Source organism: Muntiacus reevesi, chromosome 3 (genome assembly GCF_963930625.1).
Source record: "Muntiacus reevesi chromosome 3, mMunRee1.1, whole genome shotgun sequence".
In the NCBI taxonomy this organism is placed as follows: Eukaryota; Metazoa; Chordata; class Mammalia; order Artiodactyla; family Cervidae; genus Muntiacus; species Muntiacus reevesi.
Genome location: NC_089251.1, coordinates 169,475,644 through 169,496,293, shown reverse-complemented (window position 1 = coordinate 169,496,293; position 20,650 = coordinate 169,475,644). Strand labels below are relative to the sequence as shown.

The window sequence follows — 20,650 nt, the reverse complement described above, 5'->3', positions numbered from 1 at the left end:
AACAGTCCTGGAAAGTAAGCAGGGACATTTTTTTTTTTTTTTTTTTTTTAATTAATCCTTCCCATATGAGTCAAGGGGGACTTACTGAATACCCACAACTAAAACATACCAAGCCTAGCGCTGGAACTCATGCCATCCGCCGTGTTTCACACTCATTCTTGCTGTACAGAGTTTCTTCTCTTGATGTGGAGGAATGAATCGTGGTATTTTACCTTTTCAGGTATTTACAAAGTGGGCTGCTCTTCAATGTTTGGAGGGGGTAAAACCTCTCATCACAGCTCTCAGTCTATAGGAGGTACTGCCCGGAGGACTGAATATGCAATAGATGTTGGCAAGGAGTAGCTTCTCAGTTCCCTGGAACTTGAGACTGCTAGGGAGAAAGGAGCTGTTCTAGAAGCTCTGACAACAAAGCCTGATGAAGGAAAGAAGAGGCGACGCCACTCGTGACTCCAGAACAGGGGCTGCTCCTGCAAGGAGCCTCCCTGGGATGTGTTGATACAACTCACTCCCAGCAGCAAAGACAGCTTTGGGGAGAAGTGGATTCGGAGGGGAGAAAGGCACCGATGCATTGCTTAGAAAAGACTATTAAAAGGAAGAAAACTAATAAAAATAAACGAAAAAAAAAAAAAAAAAGTAATTTCGGGGGGGGGGGTGAAGGAAGAAAAACGGGAGCCGAAGGTGCATAATAACCATATACCCTCTACCACTTCAGACAAATACAAATCCAACTATAATCAAACCTATGACTTGAACCTTATCGCCTTCCTTTCTATATTCTGGTGAAACAACTTATTTTGAAAGGGGTATGTGAGGATGGGAATGATGGTTAGAAATGTGTGTCTGGAAAGGTTATTCAAGACTTGTCCCCAAAAAACATTGCCCCTAGAATTACTCCTCTTATTTTTCATAATGAGGTATCATATATTATAAAACAAATGTTTCATCTGGCTTAACCTTTTATTTGATTGAGTTAAACCTCTCGAAAGTAAAATAATCTGCTACTAACACTCTGTCCGCTAGAGGGCAGTGTGGCCTTTATGAACAATGTTTCCATCAACTCAATAAAAAAGAAAAAAAAAATGAGAAAGTTTCTGAGTTTACCCTTATTTGGGAAAAAAAAAAAATCTATCCTTATATGTATGGGGTTTTCATAATTACATCTTTCTAAGGATTTGAAAAGAGTCATCAAATTTTCTGTGAGTGAAATAAACTCAAAAGCGATAAATTTAATCTTGGGAGGTGTGTATAATTATACCTAGTTTTCCTTTTTGCTACTTAAGAAGTGTTCTGGATACTTCCCCCCCTAAGTCATTTAACTTAGGAGTATTTTAGTCTTAAAAAAGGGTCAGGCATAATCCTATTAACATTGTAATTATTCTTCCCAATGATAAGCTGTTTGAACTCTTAATATTAATGTCTCTTGCTGGGGTAATATGGCCTGAAGATACATTCTTAGAATAAATTAACTAGAAAAGATTTTAAACTACCACCAGGCCATAAATATTTTTTTTCCTTAAAATGTGTTCAAAAAACCATTGTGAAAGTGGATCCCAAAGGATTTCAATGTCAGTTTGGGCTGTATGTTAATCACTTCTTTTGCTGGTGTATTAACTAAAGACAAAATCACTTCATCTTCTCACACTTGGTCTCTTTGTTACCAATTTCTCTCTACACCTGCTTCTGCTTGAAAAGATAGGTTTCCAAAACTCTCTTTTTCTATTGGTATTAAATTTTTGTTTCTATTGGTATTAAATATTTATTTCTATTAGTATTAAATTTTTATTTTATTTATTCTTATTGGTATTACATTTTTATTTCCATGTATTTTAGGTTTATGGACATTCAATTGGTTTAGGATGCCAACTGCATTTAACAAGTTATAACCTGGGTAAAATCTGGATCTATTATGTCAGCTTATGTTTAGTTAAATAACTGAAGCCTCCTATTTGGCATATATATAGTTTCTTTTTTATCCCCCTTAAAATTAAGAGAATTACAGGACTGAATATTTAGATGTATTTTATATAATATATGCCGATCGTTAGAATCCTTGACTTCAGTTCTCAGGTTGACTGAAACTCTATTTTAAGCTCTTCCTTCAGCCCACTGTAATTTTCGCTGTAAGTCATAATTAAGTTAGTGGATGCTTCTGTGGGAAAGCAAGTATCTAGGATGTGAAAATACCAACTGGACTTTTATTGAGTTAGTAGACACTGTTATTAAAATGGCATGTAATCACCCATGTCCTTAAATGCTTCAGTTAAGTTGGAGTCAGGCTTTTTGTTTTAGTTAACGCGTGTGTCTATTATAAAAAGCAGAATGAAAAGGTTAAAACACCAGGTGATACTCAGAAAAATATCTGCTAGCTGTCACTTACGCATCCACGGCATTCATTCCTTCCCAGGGATTTTCCAGTCACTGTGTGTGTTACTATGTGCGGGATGAGCATCCTTGAGAACAACTCTGATAGAAGGTGATAATCCTGATCTTTGGGGAGACTTACTTAATCTCAGGATACGATAAATTTAGAACACTCTGGGTATCAATGAGTGTGCGGTCCCTGCTCCATAGAACTTAGAGAATGCTGAGTTCTATCTGTACTCCTTTCTATGAGAGTTGGGGAGAAAGAACCAGAGATACCCAGTGTAGAAAATAGATTCTGTTGCATTAACTGAGATACAAACAGAACATGCTAAGCACACAGTGGCCAAATTCTATGAAATCTGAAAATTTCTTGTCAGCCTGAGACTTGCAACTAATATCTATCAATAAACAATTATTCAGGGGTTCCCTAGAAAGTACTGAACCCTAAAGTAACAGGTATAGGTACGTTGTGAACCCCGTCTTAACAGATGAAGAGACTGAAGCTCAGAGAGACTGAGGTGAAAGTCGCTCAGTTGTGTCAGACTCTGCGACATTACGGACTGTACATTCCATGGAATTCTCCAGGCCAGGACACTGGAGTGGGTAGCCTTTCCTTCTCCAGGGGATCTTCCCAACCCAGGGGTCGAACCCAGGTCTCCCGCATTGCAGGTGGATTCTTTACCAGCTGAGCCACCAGGGAAACCCCAGAGAGACTGAGAAACTTGCCCAATATTTCATAGTCACATGTTATAAAACCAGGATTCTTCCAGGTCTAATTCCAGGGTGGTTTTCTTCCCGCTCCCATGCTGCTTTTGGAAAGCAGGCTTTATATGAGGACGGTATGTTATTAGACTTCGTGTGTCATCTTTAAATATGGCCAGGCAACATCTATTTCAAATGAAGCACATGGAGTTATTATTCGACTATTACTTTTGGAATTGGTCAATTAAAAGTTTCTGTGCTTTTTTTCTTTATACAAAAAAGTAGCGATGAAATATACTTTCTGCTTAGGAGCACATGCTCCCAGGCATGAAAGTGAAAGTGTTAGTCGCTAAGTCATGTCAGACTCCTTGCGACTCCACGGACTGTAGTCTGCCAGGCTCCTCTGTCCATGGAATTGTCCAGGCCAGAATACTGGAGTGGGTAGCCATTCCCTTCTCCAGGGGACCTTCCCAACCCAGGGATCAAACCCAGGTCTCATACACTGCAGGAGAATTTTTTACCATCCGAGTCACCAGGGGAGGCCCCCAGGCATGAGATGTATTTTAATAAAGACAGGAATTTTGTGGCATCGAAAATGATCATATTTATGAAACCCAATGAAGCAGAATTATTACACAATCAACTTCATATGTGCAAGAAGTGGATTTTATTGTCTTATCTGACAAGTAATTAGGAATTCTTCTTTTTCTTAGATTATTTTTTATGTGGACCATTTAAAAAATCTTTATTGAATTTCTTACAATATTGCTTCTGCTTTATGTTTTGGTTTCTTGGCCTTGAGGCATGTGGGTAGGATCCTAGCTCCCTGACCAGGGATCAAATCTGTGTCTCTTTCATTGAAAGGCAAAATCTTAACCACTGGACTGCCAGGGAAGTCCCTATTAGTCATTATTGAGTAATGTCCTGAGACAGCAGGCAGACTTTAGTAGGTTTACCAGGCCTAGACCTAAAGAAGCTAAACCTAAAAGGAATAAGAAAGAGTTCCATTGAGAGAGACGAAAATAATATTAATTTCAATCAGATGTAGGGAAACTACATTTTCCAGATAAGCAAGAGGTAGCAAAAATGTCATGACTTCAGTTTTCATATTATTATTGATTTGAAGAGGCTGGGATGGGGTGGAGAAGACAGTTCTTAAATATCGTCCAGGTAGCTAATAATATTTGGCTAGGATTTACAAGGGCTGGATTTCATCTTGTTTTAGAAAATGAATAATTTGATTAAATCAGAAAGGGAACCCCGGCTTCCCTCAGCTTGAGTCTTCACTCCAAAAGACTGGGGTGTCTCAGAGCCTTTGAAAAGGGGTGCACTTGGCAGCTTTTCTCTCCAAACGCTTCCTCCTCGTGCACCTTAAGGAGAAGTTTGAGTCTCAGAGTTCACTGGTCACCTCCCGGTTGACCAGACAAGATGTTTTACGATCCTTATCCCTTTGGGCCACTCTGGTGTGTCTGTAGCATCCCTCATCCCCCTCTGTGTGAAACTCCCCATTCTCTGGGCGGCTGTGCCGGCCCCGGGCTGTGTGTTGTGTTACCTCCCAGACCATCTCTTCTGTCTTCTGCGTTTACAGAGCTGCACTGCTCTTCCCAGAAAGGCTGGCTGGTCTTTCCTGAGGGTTCAGCCTGTAGCTCATCGCTCTTCACGCTAGGTCATCTTATCTCCTGTCCACTGTGTGCCGATGACTCCCTGCTCGTTCTATCTAATCAAGACCTGCCCTGCGAGCTTCAGCATCATTTCCACAAAGAATCCTCGGGTACCACCCATGGAGTGAGTCCAGCTGGGCCTAACCACCTCCTCTTCCAACACACTCCCCGCTCTCTGAAGGATCCGTCTCTCTACACCAGCTAAGGCAGCTCCCCTCTACCACCACCACGGGGCCAGGCCAGGGTTGGCAGCCCCCACCACAAGCTCTGAGGCTTCTACCCTCTGACCCTTCCCTCCCCACCCCACCTTCATCCTCGCTCCCCTCTGTGATTCCTCACCAGCTCCTCACACTTGGACTCTCCCCTCTCCATCTTCCCTTCCCCATCACGGGAACCATAACTCGGGTGACCCCCGCAGGCAGCCTCAAGGCACCCAGCAGGAAGCCTGTCGCTGGTTCCTCCCTGGCCTCAGGCTGTGAGTGCCTGACCTTTCTGGCTGGCTCTTGCTTTCTTCTAGCCGGAATTAACTTAATCTTTCTCCATTCTTTTTTGGTTCATGCTTTCTACTCTTTTCAACAAGACTGGGTATAATATTTTCATCGAGTATTTTATTTTCTTCATATCCATCTTTCCACTGATGGTCTAAGCACTGCAAATGTGACTCAGGAAAAAATATACATTTATAGTAAAGAAAGAGTTGAAAAGGAATGGATAAAGAAGATGTGGTTCATCTATATCATGGAATATTACTCGGCCATAGAAAAGAACAAAAGCATGCCATTTGCGGCCACATGGATGAACCTAGAGATTACCATGCTAAGTAAAGTCAAACAGAGAAAGACAAATGTTGTATGATACCACTCATTTGGAGAAATTAATTTTAAAAAATGATACAAATGAATTTATTTATAGAATAGAAACAAACTCACAGATCTTGAAAACAAACTTACCAAAGGGGGAATGAATGTTGGGGGAGGGAAAAAATAGAGGAGTTTGGGATTAACATACACACAACTACTGTTAATATATATAAAATAGATAATCAACAAGGATCTACTGGATAGCACAGGGAACTCTATTCAATATTCCCTAATAACCTATACGGAAATAGAATCTGAAAAAGAATGAATAGATGCATATGTGTAAATGAATCACTATGCCTCACACCCGAAACTGACACAGCATTGTAAATTAACTACGCTCCAGTACAAAAATAAAAGAAAAGAAAAGAATGGAATGCCTTCAATGGCGAAGGATCAAGGAATCCTGATTTGGGCAGTTTTCCAATAGATAGCACTCAGAGGTAACACAGATTGGGTAGAGGCAGCCTCAATACTGAATTTTTCTGGAGGGTGACGTGAGGAGTAAAACCAAATATTCATGTTTAGATTCATTTGCTTATTGAGAGTCTGTTTCCGTCACACTGAGGCAGGGAAAATCCCGTGAAAGCTAATGACGTCAACAGTACCAGGCAATAATCAGCCTTCAACTTTAAATGAGTGAATGAACAAGGGAATGACTTAGAGAAGGTCTATAACCCCAGTGCCCAATTTTTGGTTTTGTGTATATGACCTGGGAAACCTGGGTTCATTTTGGTACAAGTCTTTTGACTGTGTGTGTTTAAAGATCATGATAAGCTATAGAAATTTACTGATAAAATGTACCCATGACATGGTGAGACAGAGTCTCAAAACTAGAATTCTTTGCAAGTGATGTTTTTGACAGTCTGGTTACCAGTCCTTTGGAGGTCCTATGCAGTAAACCTGTGCTCCCATGGGAGATGAATCAGGTCTTTGGGGGTGGCAGGCAGAGAAAAGGCTGCTTTTCACCGGGGCCTCAGATGAAATGACTCAACTGGCATGTGTGAGCGGATTTATTTCCAGGGGGATGGTTTCTTTACCATGGAGCAGACATGGATTTTGTTTTTCCTTTCAAAAAATATCCTTTGGCTTTTAAAGCATGCTTTTTAGTATTTCCACTGGCAAGGAGCTAATGTGTGACAGTGCCAGAGGATAAAATAGGACATTATTTTTGCACTGTTTTGAATTATACAGGCTGTGGTACTTGTTAAAAATGGAGGGAGGGGTGACCAAAAGTATGTTGATGAAGTGTTTAAGGTTCACTTAGTCAGATCTGTTCCATGGTCTGGAAACCAGCGTGTCAAATGGGATATAATTTTAACTTTCACAGGGCTATTTAACACATTCATGTTTTGACCAATTTCTCCTGAGAAGAGTGGAGAATATTCAATGCAGTGGACCAAATATTGTAGGCAGTACACAGGGATTGTGAACTTCATTTGAAAAGTTTTAGTTAATATAATTCTTGAAGAGTTTACAAAGTAAAAAACTTTGGAACTAGTTCATATCCAGCCTGGAAATGAAAAATTTAGAAGTGTCATCTTAAAGTGGACAAAACAATGGATTGGGATACGAAGAGACCTGCATTTTAGTTACCCTACTGGCAAGAATGGGGCTTCCCTGGTGGCTCAGAGGGTAAAGTGTCTGCCTACAATGCGGGAGACCTGGGTTCAATCCCTGGGTCGGGAAGATCCCCTGGAGAAGGAGATGGCAACTCACTCCAGTACTCTTGCCTGAAAAATCCCATTGACGGCAAAGCCTGATAGGCTCCAGTCCATGGGGTCACAAAGAGTCGGACACGAGTGAGTGACTTCACTTTCACTGGCAAGAATACACAGAAGAACTGTACAAAAAAGATCTTCACGACCCAGATAATCATGATGGTGTGATCACTCACCTAGAGCCAGACATCCTGGAATGTGAAGTCAAGTGGGTCTTAGAAAGCATCACTACAAACAAAGCTAGTGGAGGTGATGGAATTTCAGTTGAGTTATTTCAAATCCTGGAAGATGATGCTGTGAAAGTGCTGCACTCAATATGCCAGCAAATTTGGAAAACTCAGCAGTGGCCACAGGACTGGAAAAGGTCAGTTTTCATTCCAGTCCCAAAAAAAGGCAATGACAAAGAATGCTCAAACTACCACACAATTGCACTCATCTCACATGCTAGTAAAGTAATACTGCAAATTCTCCAAGCCACCCTTCAGCAATATATGAACCGAGAACTTCCAGATGTTCAAGCTGGTTTTAGAAAAGGATCATCGAAAAAACAACAGAGTTCCAGAAAAACATCTATTTCTGCATTATTGACTATGCCAAAGCCTTTGACTGTGTGGATCACAATAAACTGGAAAATTCTGAAAGAGATGGGAATAACAGACCACTTGACCTGCCTCTTGAGAAACCTATATGCAGGTCAGGAAGCAACAGTTACAACTGGATATGGAACAACAGACTGGTTCCAAATAGGAAAAGGAGTACGTCAAGGCTGTATATTGTCACCCTGCTTATTTAACTTATATGCAGAGAACATCATGAGAAATGCTGGGCTGGAAGAAGTACAAGCCAGTATCAAGATTGCTGGGAGAAATATTAATAACCTCAGATATGCAGATGACACCACTCTTATGGCAGAAAGTGAAGATGAATTAAAAAGCCTCTTGATGAAAGTGAAAGAGGAGAGTGAAAAAGTTGGCTTAAAGCTCAACAGTCAGAAAACTAAGATCATGACATCTGGTCCCATCACCTCATGGGAAATAGATGGGGAGACAGTGGAAACAGTGTCAGACTTTATTTTTTGGGGCTCCAAAATCACTGCAGATGGTGATTGCAGCCATGAAATTAAAAGACGCTTACTCCTTGAAAGGAAAGTTATGACCAACCTAGGTAGCATATTAAAAAGTAGAGACATTACTTTGCCAACAAAGGTCTATCTGGTCAAGGCTATGGTTTTTCCAGTGGTCATATATGGATGTGAGAGCTGGACTACAAGGAAAGCTGAGTGCTGAAAAATTGATGCTTTTGAACTGTGGTGTTGGAGAAGACTCTTGAGAGTCCCTTGGACTGCAAGGAGATCCAACCAGTCCATCCTGAAGGAGATCAGTCCTGGGTGTTCATTGGAAGGACTGATGCTGAAGCTGAAACTCCAATACTTTGGCCACCTCATGCGAAGAGTTGACTCATTGGAAAAGACCCTGATGCTGGGAGGGATTGTGGGCAAGAGGAGAAGGGGACAACAGAGGATGAGATGGCTGGATGGCATCACTGACTCAATGGACATGAGTTTGGGTAAACTCTGGGAGTTAGTGATGGATAGGGAGGTCTGGCGTGCTGTGATTCATGGGGTCACAAACAGTTGGACATGACTGAGCGACTGAACTGAACTGCACTGTCCTTAAGGAGCTTAGTAACAGCAAGCAAGCCCTCAGTTGCCTTATCTGTCAAATCAGACATGGAATTGTCCAAATACTAGTTTTTAGCAAGGCCATTTTTCTTTCAGACAAAATCCTGTATTTTAATCTGATGAGTGAAAAAGCTAAATAGAGAACCATCCCCTTGGATACTGTCAGTGGGGAGCTTGGGACCATAGCCAGCGACACTCCTCACCCAAACCCCCGGAATCATCGTCTCACCATCACACAGGAGCAGGAGGAGTCAATGGAACATTCTGGACACATCGTATCTGAAATCTGTGGACTTCTCATCTTTTAGGAGTAAACACAGAAATCAGTCTTGCTTGCTAGGACACCCCCAGGAGTAAAGGAGAATTAAAACAGAAGAGGATTAGCACCTAGATATTTCCTTAAAAAAAAAAACAAAAAAACCCCCAGTCTGGGTTATTTTAGTATGGCTTCTGGAGTTAGGGGAGAGTTCAGGGAACAGTTTGGAGGTTTAAGCTCGCAGTGCATTCTGAAAGCGCTCCCTTTCTACCTCCTTTTTGAGGTACCTCATTTTTTTAGCATGTTGCAACACACTTTCACAGGTGGCTGCATGATCTCATGGATTCACACTGTGAGTGGTTTCGTAATGAGTCCACATCTTTAAAAGGATTCTTTCTCATCAAGAAAAGGGAAGGGGGTTAACTACTGGAAGAGGCAGGTCGCTCTTTTTGAATCCTGATATAAGGGGAAACATTGTTTTGAGGAATCTGAACCTGTAGACGTGTGGTCCTGACAACACTGTCCTGGCTGAGAACAGCTTGGTCCCCGGTGCAGAAGGACTTGCAAGTTTATAGGCTGGCCGCGTGATGGCCAAGAATTGGACGTCCGTGACTTATTTGTGTAACACAGCTTAAAGGGGCTAAACCTCATTCCTTTGGTTTCTCTTCTTGAAATGGAGGGCAATGGGGAGAAGAGGGAGATAGGTGGATTTGAGGAATGAATTGAAGTGGTTCTTTGACAAGGACAGAGGACATCATGAAGTAGTCCTAATTTTTGAGATTTTTGAAGGAAAATATGGGAATATTCAGTAGTCATGTATTTATTCTCTTGATCATTGCCCCAAACAAAACATAGTGGTCATTTGTAAGGACAGAAATAAATTTAAACGTGAGAGAGTAGCTGATGATGAAACGTGAAAGAGAAATGCAAATCTGAGGAAAATACTAAATTGTTTCAAAAAGCTATAACATGGGAGGCTCGAGTGGAGTGTTTATATTTATTACTAGACAGAGAAATTTATTTTCTTGGCATTCTATTTCCTTAAAAGGAGGTAAAATCAGCTACATGACAACTGTTCCTACTTAAGAATGATGGTTACATTAGACTTTGATTTCTAACTTTTTTGTACCTAAATTACATTTTTTAGTGTTTCTTTTTGTTCTACTCCTTTGACCTAGCCTGGAAAACTTGAAGAACATTTCTTTCTATTTTCCCTCTCTAGTAAGCTTTGACAATTTCTTGCCCTAAACTCAAAGTATAAAAGTTATGATATTTAAAGAACGGATGAGTAAAGGACATCTCCATTTATGAAGAGATAACAGTTCCAATTAACATCAAATTTAAGTATCATTCTTTTTTTTAAAAAAAATAGTTGCATACATTAGAAACTACCTGTGTGTACTCAGTCACTCATCTGTGTCTGACTCTTTGTGACCCCACGGACTGTAGCCCACCAGGCTCCTCTGTCCATAGAATATTTTAGGCAAGAACACTGGAGTGGGTTGGCATTTGCTGTTGGAGTGAGTGGCCATTTCCTACTCCAGGGGATCTTCCTGACATAGGGAATTAACCTGCGTCTCTGGCATTGGCAGGTGAATTCTTTACCACTGTGTCACCTGGGAAGCCTCCTTACTACCTTGATCTTAGCCAAAAGGCTGAGAAGCGATTACATATTATTTATCAAAAAAAGAAGATTTGTGTGCTTATGGACTGTGCATTTTATGACCTAGACTTGGGTATCCATGACTCACTGATAGCAAATACAGTTCTTGACAACAATGCTCTCTCATCTAAAACGGATAGAATGCTCATCCAAGGCACCATATGTTTAGGGTCCAAATATCAGGTTGGCCAAAAGATTGCTCACGTTTTCTGTAAAAACCCAAAAGAACTTTTTGGCCAATCCACTACTTGTCACCCTAGAGGTGTGGAGAGTTATTGCAGCTTCCAAAAACTAATTTGTTCTCCATCCACAGTCTGTGTTCTGAGATAATCTGATGCTCACAAGCTCTCATTGACTATTTTGCTTAATGTGCACCTGAAGAATTAATAAAAGCAAGTCTTGCTAAATATCTGAAGGACAGATAAAAGCAAACTGCACGAAACAGCTGTTTGACAACAAAGATTACAAAACTTCAGTGTTTGGTATTTTAATCCTGAAGCAATTCAGAAATGAGTTCCTGCAGGCAAATACACTCAATTACCAATTAGTGGAACATGGCATAGAGCAAGTGAGAAACAGAAGTCTAATTCTCAACAGGATGTAACAAAATATTTGCAATGTTTTGTACAGACTTTAAAACAGTTTTCCTTTCCAAAATAATTTTTTTGTGGTATTATATCCACAAGCTGACATTAAAAAAAAAACAAAACCAATGCATTATTTGAAGCTAGGTCTTCTTTAAAGAGTTTTTATTCTTCCAATATGAAATGTTCCATAGCCCAGTAACCAACTCTTATTAAATGCACACTATGGGTCAGGCACTGTTCTCAGCTAGTATGTGTTTTATCTCATTGAATGTTTAAAAGGACCTTATTAGGTAGGGATTCTTATCACTGTCATCTGATAGATGAAAAATCTGAAGACACTAAGCAAGTTGTTGAAGGTCAAACAGACAGTAACAGATGAAGAGCTTGAACCCAGGCAGGCTGACTCGATGCTTTCGAACTGTGGTGCTGAAGAAGACTCCTGAGAGTCCCCTGGACAGCAAAAAGATCAAACCAGTCAATCCTAAAGGAAATCAACCTTGAATATTCATTGGAAGGACTGATGCTGAAGCTGAAGCTCTAATACTTTGGTCACTTGATACAATGAGCCGACTCATTGGAAAAGATCCTGATGATGGGGAAGATTGAGGGAAGGAGGAGAAGGGGACGATAGAGGATGAGATGGTTGGATGGCATCACCGACTCAATGGACATGAGTTTGAGTAAACTCTAGGAGATAGCAAAGGACCGGAAAGTCTGGTGTGCTGCAGTTCATGGAGTCACAAAGAGTCGAACATGACTGACTGAACAACAAGTCTGACTTCAGAACCACCATATTAAGTCACTCCCTCAAAATTCATGGATTAAGGCCAGAGCTAGATGATCTCTTGAGGAACGAGACAGAAAAAAAATTTACACAATTGCATTGAAATACTTTCCTCTTCTAGAACTCTCTTTCTTCCATCTGAAATACTTAATTTAAGACTTAAGGATGAAAGAAAAAGGAATCGTAACATGACTTTTTCCAACAAGGAATCATCATCTGGGAAGCAATTTTGATATTTATAAAAACTATTTTAAACCTTCTAGATTGCTGCAGTATCGGATAGTTTTCTGGAAATGAAGTCTCCTAGAGAGCTGGGCAATGGCACCCCACTCCAGTACTCTTGCCTGGAAAATCCCATGGACAGAGGAGCCTGGTAGGCTGCAGACCATGGGATCACTGAGAGTCGGACATGACTGAGTGACTTCAGTTTCACTTTTCACTTTCATGCATTGGAGAAGGAAAGGGCAACCCACTCCAGTGTTCTTGCCTGGAGAATCCCAGGGACGGGGAACCTGGTGGGCTGCCATCTATGGGGTCGCACAGAGTCGGACACAACTGCAGTGACTTAGCAGCGGCAGAGATCTTGGAGTGTGTTCAACACCAAGGCTGCCACTGGAGCATCACATGTTTCATCTTCTGTTTTGGCCACTGTGATAGATTCTATGCCACTAGATTACAGGACCAACCTCCAAGGATGCTGGGAAACTGTAGCTGTCATGCACAAGAAGATGAGTCCAGCAGCTGGGCCTTGCTTTGTGGTTTTGAAACAGGTCGGGGAGATCCAGAAGACCACTGCTAACCCAGAAGATCCAGCTATGAACTGATCTTACAGGACCCTGAAACGTGTGGTTCTATGGAAATATGCGGTTTTATGAAAATTAAGTCTAGCATGGCCCCTCCGACCTCCCAAGGGATCTCATCTTTGTAGATCTCGGAATTCTGGGTCCCACTGATTTTCTTATTTGAAGACACTTTGTGGATTTGGAATGGAAAGGGGTTTTCTGAAGTGCCCGAATCATGGACATTTAGCACTAGACAGTACCTTGAGAATCAACTTTAACTCTTCATCACTTTGCTAGTGAGGAAACCACAAACCAGAGATTACAACTTGAATGTCCAAGAAGCTTTCAGTGACAACACTGCAATGGTAGCAGGTTCTCTGGGTCTAAGTTCAGAGTTTTTAACAAACTGGCTTGACCTTCATGCCCATTATAGCCCCTGGCCTTTTAGATTTGTGGGCGTGAGTCTGTGGCACTTCTTTCTCTATCCTTTTGAGAAGTCTGTGGCTGAGGTTGCTACTCAAATCTGCGACAGAACAGTCAATCTCTCATGAAAGAACATAGAACTAAAACACTACATGGAATAAAATACTGCTGGAGATTACCTTAGTGTTCTGGCACCTTCTATAATGTGGGAGAATGTTGTTTACTGTTCAACAAATACATAGCCACACATCTTATTTTTGCCCATACCTTTAAGAAGCACGGGTGGAAAAAGTCATGATACAAAACAATTTTTCATTCTTTACTACCAATTTCAGTGTAGATTTCTAGGAAGCATTCTATTTTGCTTAGGGAATGGTGTGCATTAAACCAACGATCATCTCCCATAACTGCTGCTTGTAAAAGGAATATAAAGACAGATCGAGAAGTGTCTATGGCTCCAAGGGCTGGCACGTGTGTTCAGGCCACTTATGACTCAGCTCAGGTGTGGTGTCACCCAGATAAGAGGACGTACCAGGAGCAGCTGCAGCAACAGCACCAGCAAAAGCAGCACGTGTTGTTGGGCCTCTGGTTTCCAGGTGCCTGAGACACAGCAGGTGTTTCTTCATTCTGCGGCTGCTGCCTTTTTCGCATTGCAGCTACTGCAGCGCCCCGTTGGCTGAAAGGAGAGAGAACACATGAGATTGGAAAAAATCACAAGGGTAAACTGCCCCTGCTGAAGGAAGCAGACTTTAGTTAAGGGGTCGGGGAGGAGACAGTGTGAGAAAAGGCAAACACGAATAAGCTTTCGCAGTCACGTTGCCAATTCTCCAGACATTTTTTTTAGGCGAATGTTCTAAAAACGTTGGGGACAGACTACCACCATTATCGGCTGCATACAGTCACAGCAAGTGTTGCCACGTAATCCAGATCAGTTGGGAAGGTAAATATGATAAGGTCTGAAAATGCATTTTTCACTTCCTTCTTTACTCAAGGATGACTACGCCTGCTTTCCTTTATGGACACCTTCACATGGTTATAGTGGGTGTGGGTAACTCTTTTCTCCATTGACGTTTACAGTAAGGTTATATAAGTTTACGAATCATTGCGGCAAGGTTTCTAACTCTATAACATAGTGAAGAACAGTTTGATTTTGGCCCTCCCTTACCTTTCCCGCCGCCCCCCCCCCCCCATCTCTTTCTAAAACATACAAACTCCTTTATGGCACTTCTGGCTCATGATCCAGGGACTTGATAATACTGGCAAAATTCCTTATTCTGGTAGGTGTCCCTGTTGCAAATGCATCAGCTCCCTTTCCTCCAGCACTCAAAATTTATTTTCATTTAGTAGATACTTGTGGAAAAATAAAAAGTTATCAAACCCACAAGAATCATTTTAGTGGAATTTATATATCATGGCAGATGAGAAAAATGCTGGGGTATAGACCGTCGTACCAGTGACCTTACTGGGTAGGGTGAGTGGCCACATATTATAAGCCAAGTGACCTGCCACATATTTATAAGGCCAACTCTAATCCAAAAGTTATTTATGATAAAAAATAAGTGAAGTTATTCAGTCATGTTCAACTCTTGGCGACACCATGGACTGTAGCCTACCAGGATCCTCAGTCCATGGGATTTTCCAGGCAAGAATACTGGAGTGGGTTGCCATTTCCTTCTCTAGGTGATCTTCCCAACCCAGGGATCGAACCGGGTCTCCTGCATTGTAGGGGGATGCTTTACCGTCTGATCTACCAGGGAAGCCCATGATAAAAAATAAAGTTTTATTTTATCAGACTAAAATAAAAGATAGCATAAACTTCTAGACAAGGGACTGATTCTACTGAACAGTATTTTCACAAACCACACATATATATTATCATATGTATGACTGTGAACAATACTTGTTAATAACATAAAGTACTTTGGACTTCTTTAGCATTGTGATCTCACGCTTTAAAAAACATTTTCAGTTCTGAATACAATGATAGATACTTTAAAAAATACCATATTCTTTTTTTATTTTATTATGTTTTATTGGGGGATAATTGTTTTACAATGTTCTGATAGTCTCTGTCATACATCAATATGAATAAGTTATACAGATATAGATATATAGATATAGATATAGATATCCCTCCCCTCTTGAGTCTCCCCCTCCCCACCCCACCCCTTCTAGGTTATCTCAGAGCACCAGGCTTGGCTCCCTGTGTTACAATAGCTGCCTTCTAGTTATCTATTTTGCACATGATAGTGTATATATGCCAGTGGTACTTTCTCAAGAGCAACCCTCTCCTTAAACCAGAAACAGACCAGAGAACCACAGTGGTAGATCAACAGGGGTAAAGTCACAGTAATTTTGTAATTCAACTGTGGGAACAGAAGGGGCAAAGGCTCCATATTCTACTGGGGTAAAAAATGCTCCACTGTGAGTTAGTGGAAGACCAGAGTTCAGGTCACCTGAATAAAATCAGGGGTGGTGGGGCTGTCACTCAAAAAAAGATGCTAAAAAACTATCTGTACCATCAAGGGTTACCTAGCTTCAGGAGTGAGAAGATGCACAGAGAAACCACCTGACCTGACCTAGGCCAACCAGCCCACAGGTTCTGTGACCAGGTTAAGGATATCTCCAAAACCATTGCTGGATGAGAGAAAGTCCTGAGATGCCAGTGAAAGAGCTACTTTGGAACTGAAGGCCTTGAGGGACTATAGGAGGTAACTGAGAAGCATTATAAAGAATGAGGGTGAGGAATATATCTCTTAGTGTGTTGCCTAAAAGCAAAAAATCCAGTTAACACTAAAAACTAGAAAGTCACTCAACAATCATGAGATGACTATACTCCTGATCAAATGCAAATAATAGAATCATCTAAAATTAGTTTAATGAGCATATGTCTAACATAAACAATATGACAAAGGAAAAAACTGTTCATAGAAGAGAACAAGAAATTATAAAAACAAATATAGGCAAAAGTGAAACAAGAATAGACAAAATGAAAAATGGAAAATGTAGAAACAAACAACATAGCCATTAAAAAGATTCAAATGAAATAATCTCTTCCCATAGCGACCCCCAGAAGAATAAGTGTCAAGGACTGTACTCAGAATTCATCAAAAAGAGAAAAGACGAAACATACAAAAGGGATTTGAGACAAGTATAGCAGTAACACTGAAAGATTCCAGCATGTGCCCAACAAGATTTTTATCATAAGGAAAGAATGAACAGAATGTCAGGGAAGTATTTTCAAGGAAGCTTTATTGGAAGAAAAAACAAAAAACAAAACCAAAAAGACTTACAATGAAAGAGCATACCACATGCTTTAGCAGGATTAATAAAATCCATACATATATGTATTAATATATAATCACAGAACTCTAAGATAAAGATAGAAGCTGAGTTACCCACAGAGGAGTAACAAGGACTGACAGAAGAATAGCCACAGCAATCAGACACGAAAAATAAAAGACTGAAATTGGGGACTTACCTGGTGGTCCACTGGTTAAGAATTTGCCTGCCAATGCAGGGAACATGGATTCGATCTCTGGTCTGGGAAGATTCCACATGAGGAGGAGTAACTAAGCCCATGAGCCACAACTACTGAGTCTGTGCTCCACAATGATTGAGCCTGTGCTCTAAAGTCTGTGAGCCACAACTACTGAGCCCATGTGCTACAATTACTAAAGTGTGTCTAGAGCCCGTGCTTTGCAGCAAAGAGGAGCCCTCACTCACCACAACTCGTGAGACAGCCTGGGCAGCAACGAAGACCCAGGGCAACCAAAAATGAAACTTAAATTGGAAGAGAAGAGGTAAAATGTCATTGTATGCAGACGATATGATACTATATATAGAAAACCCTAAAGACTACACATGAAAACTACCAGAACTAATAAACAAATTCAGCAAGGTAAGAATCTGCTTGCAACACAGGAGACCTGGGTTCGATTCCTGGGATGGGAAGATCCCTTGGAGGAGGGCATGGCAACCCACTCCAATATTCTTGCGTGGAGAATCCCCATGGTCAGAAGAGCCTGGCGGGCTACAGTCCATAGTGTTGCAGAGTCGGACATGACTATGCAATGAAGCATGATACAGTACACAGCAGGATACAAGATTAACATGCAGAAATCTATTGCATTTCTTTATGCTAACAATGAAATATCAGAAAAAAAAACAAACCCTTAGTTGCATTTCCTTCCTGTGTGTCATGATAAACAGTGATGCTAAAGGTAATTCACTGTGGTTTACCTATAAATACAGAAAGAAAAATTTGTATGTCTGTTGTATTTTTCTTTTCTAGAGTTCACCAATCAAGTTTTAAGCAAAACAAATCTTAATGTTATACAAGTGAAAAAAGGCAAAAAAAAAAAAAAAGTTTTGCAAAACGATCATATCTACGGACTGAAACTGTCGAATACTTTTGAATATGTGGAGGTCAATCCTTCTTCCTTCTCTTCAACTCCATAGGGAGAAAGACTGTTAAGAGATCACTTACTTTCAAAGATAGAGGAGAATGAAGTAGGAGAAATTCTCCTTTACAAACAAGAACACACCTGTGCACAAAATTGGGATTTCAGGCTTTGTGAAGTGTGCAACCCCAGGAGGACGCAGGATCCAGGGGCAGAGCAGGGCTGGGAGCAGGTGTGGTGGGATCTCAGGCTGCTCCCCTCACACTGGCCGACTTGAAAACACTTCATTTAGGCCTTTCCTGGCGGCTCAGTAGTAAGGAATCTGCCTGACAATGCAGGAGACATAGGTTTGATCCCTGGTCCGGGAAGATAATACATGCAGAGCAACCGAGCTCATATGTCACAACTATTGAGCTTGTGCTCTAGAGTCCAGGAGCCACAACAATTCAAGCCCTTGGGCCCTTAAGCTCAGCAACAGGAGAAGCCACTGCAATGAGAAGCCTGCACACAACTGCAGAGTAGCCCCTGCTCTCCAAAATAAGAGAAAGACCACGAAGCAACAAAGACCCAGCACAGTCGAAAGTAAATAAACAAATTAAAAAACAAAAATACTTCATTTAGTTCTCACTGAGGTCCTGGGAATGCTGTTATGGAATGATTAATGGCTCTAGCATCTTCATTTCCCCCTCCACGGCTTAGGCAAATTTATTAACAAGCAAAACCCATAAATCTAGATCGTGATCAGAGAGGGCTTTCCTTCTGTTGTGAATTAATTGTATCTTCCAAGAAACGAAGAGAAAATTCTGATCTCACTTCCAGTTGCATACAATTTTATCCCATGTTGCGCCTTCCATTTTTTCTGGATGAGATACAATGATCAAAACCATCTTTATGCAAAAAAAAAAAAAATGCAAAAATCAACATGCAGAACTACAGCAAACCAAAAAGCTTCTGCATATCAAAATGAAAAGTCAGTCTACAGAATGAGGGAAGTATTTGGGGGCAACAGGTCTGATATGGTTCCCAAATATTTCCCCCATCCTGTAGATTGACTCAGTGGTAAAGACCCCACCAGCAAGGCAGGAGTCATCAGAGTTGTGGGTTTGATCCCTGGGTCAGGAAGATCCCCTGGGGGAGGAAATGGCAACCCACTCCAGTATTCTCACCAGGAAAATCCCATGGACAGAGGAGCCTCGTGGGTTACAGTCCATAGGGTGGCAAAGAGTCAGACATGACTGAGCAACTGAGAACATATGTCTGATAAAAGGTTAATTTGCAAAATATACAAAGAATTCCTACCATTCAATAACAAAAAGACAAAAAAATCTGATTTGAAAATGGACAGAGGAATTGAATAGACATTTTTCCAAAGGAGACATACAAATGGTCAAACAGATGGCAAGATGCTCAGCATCACTAATCATCAGGGAAGTGCAAATCTAAACCATAATGAGATTATCACCTCAGACTTATTAGAAGGGTTATCATCTAAAAGACGAGAGATAACAAGTATTGTCCAAAAATGTAGAGGAAAGGGAACACTTATGCAGTATCGGTGGGAATGTAAATTGGTTCAGCCACTAGGGAAAACAGTACGGAGGTTCCTAAAAAAATTAAAAAGATTACCATATGATACAGCAATCCCACTTCTGAATATATGTCCAAAGGAATTAAAACTGGATATCAAAAAGATATTTGCATTCCTATGTTTACTGAAGCATTATTCACAAAAGCCAGGATATGGAGACGACCTAAGTGTCCATCGATGGATGAATGAATAAAGATGTGATATATATATACACATACAAACAATGGAATATTATTCATGGACAGTTCTTGAGGGCATTATGTTAAAGACGATAAAGCAGACAGAGGACAAATACTGTATGGTATCACTTATACGCAGGCTTCCCAGGTGGTTCAGTGGTAACAGAATCTGTCTGCCAGTGCAGGAGAGGCAGGAGACACGGGTTCGATCCCTGGGTTGGGAAGATTCCCTGGAGGAGGAAACGGCAACCCACTCCAGTATTCTTGTTGGAAACTTTTATGGATGGAGGAGCCTGGTGGGGTACAGTCCATGAGGTCACTAAGAGTTGGACAGGACTGAGCAACTGAGCAGGCATGCATTACTTATATGTAGAATTTTTTAAAAGTTGAATTAATAAAAACAGAATAAAATCATAGGTACCAGAAACTGGGGTGTGGGGGAACTGGGAAGATGTTGATCAAAGGGTACAAACTTGAAGTTAGAAGATGAATGAGTTCTTCTTCTTCTTCATATAACATGAAGAGCTAATGCATGGCACTGTGATTATAGTTAACACTACTATATTGCCTATTTTTAAGTTGTTAAGAGACCCGAGGATGAGATGTTTGGATGGCATCACTGACTCACTAGATATGAGTTTGAGCAAACTCCAGGAGAAGGTGAAGGACAGGAAACCCGGTGGGTTACAGTCCACAGGGTCACAAAGAGTCAGACACGATTGAACAACTGACGATGACAAAGAGACTTGGTCTTAAATGTTCTCACCATAAAAAAAATGATCATTATGTGATGGGATGAAGGTGTCAGCTAACACTACTGAGGCAGTCATATTGCAATATATAAATGCATCTGATCAACACATTTTACACCTTGAATTAACATTGCTATATGTCAATTATATCTCAGTTTAAAGAACATCTTTATGGTTTGAATAATGAGTCAAATAAAACAATATAAAATTTAAAAGGATAAGTACAAGCATCTAAAAAACTGCA

General features: G+C 40.8%; 1 protein-coding gene across 2 annotated transcripts in view; it reads right to left on the bottom strand.

Moving 5' to 3' along the window:
• The window catches only part of RGS17 (regulator of G protein signaling 17), a 101,834-nt gene that overhangs the window by 21,454 nt on the left and 59,730 nt on the right, over positions 1 to 20,650 (bottom strand). For both annotated transcript variants that reach the window (XM_065931086.1, XM_065931087.1), the window contains exon 2: positions 14,017 to 14,160. In XM_065931086.1, the coding sequence (XP_065787158.1) occupies positions 14,017 to 14,135 (119 nt within the window). In that variant the 5' untranslated portion in view covers positions 14,136 to 14,160. The remainder of the gene's footprint in view (positions 1 to 14,016; positions 14,161 to 20,650) is intronic.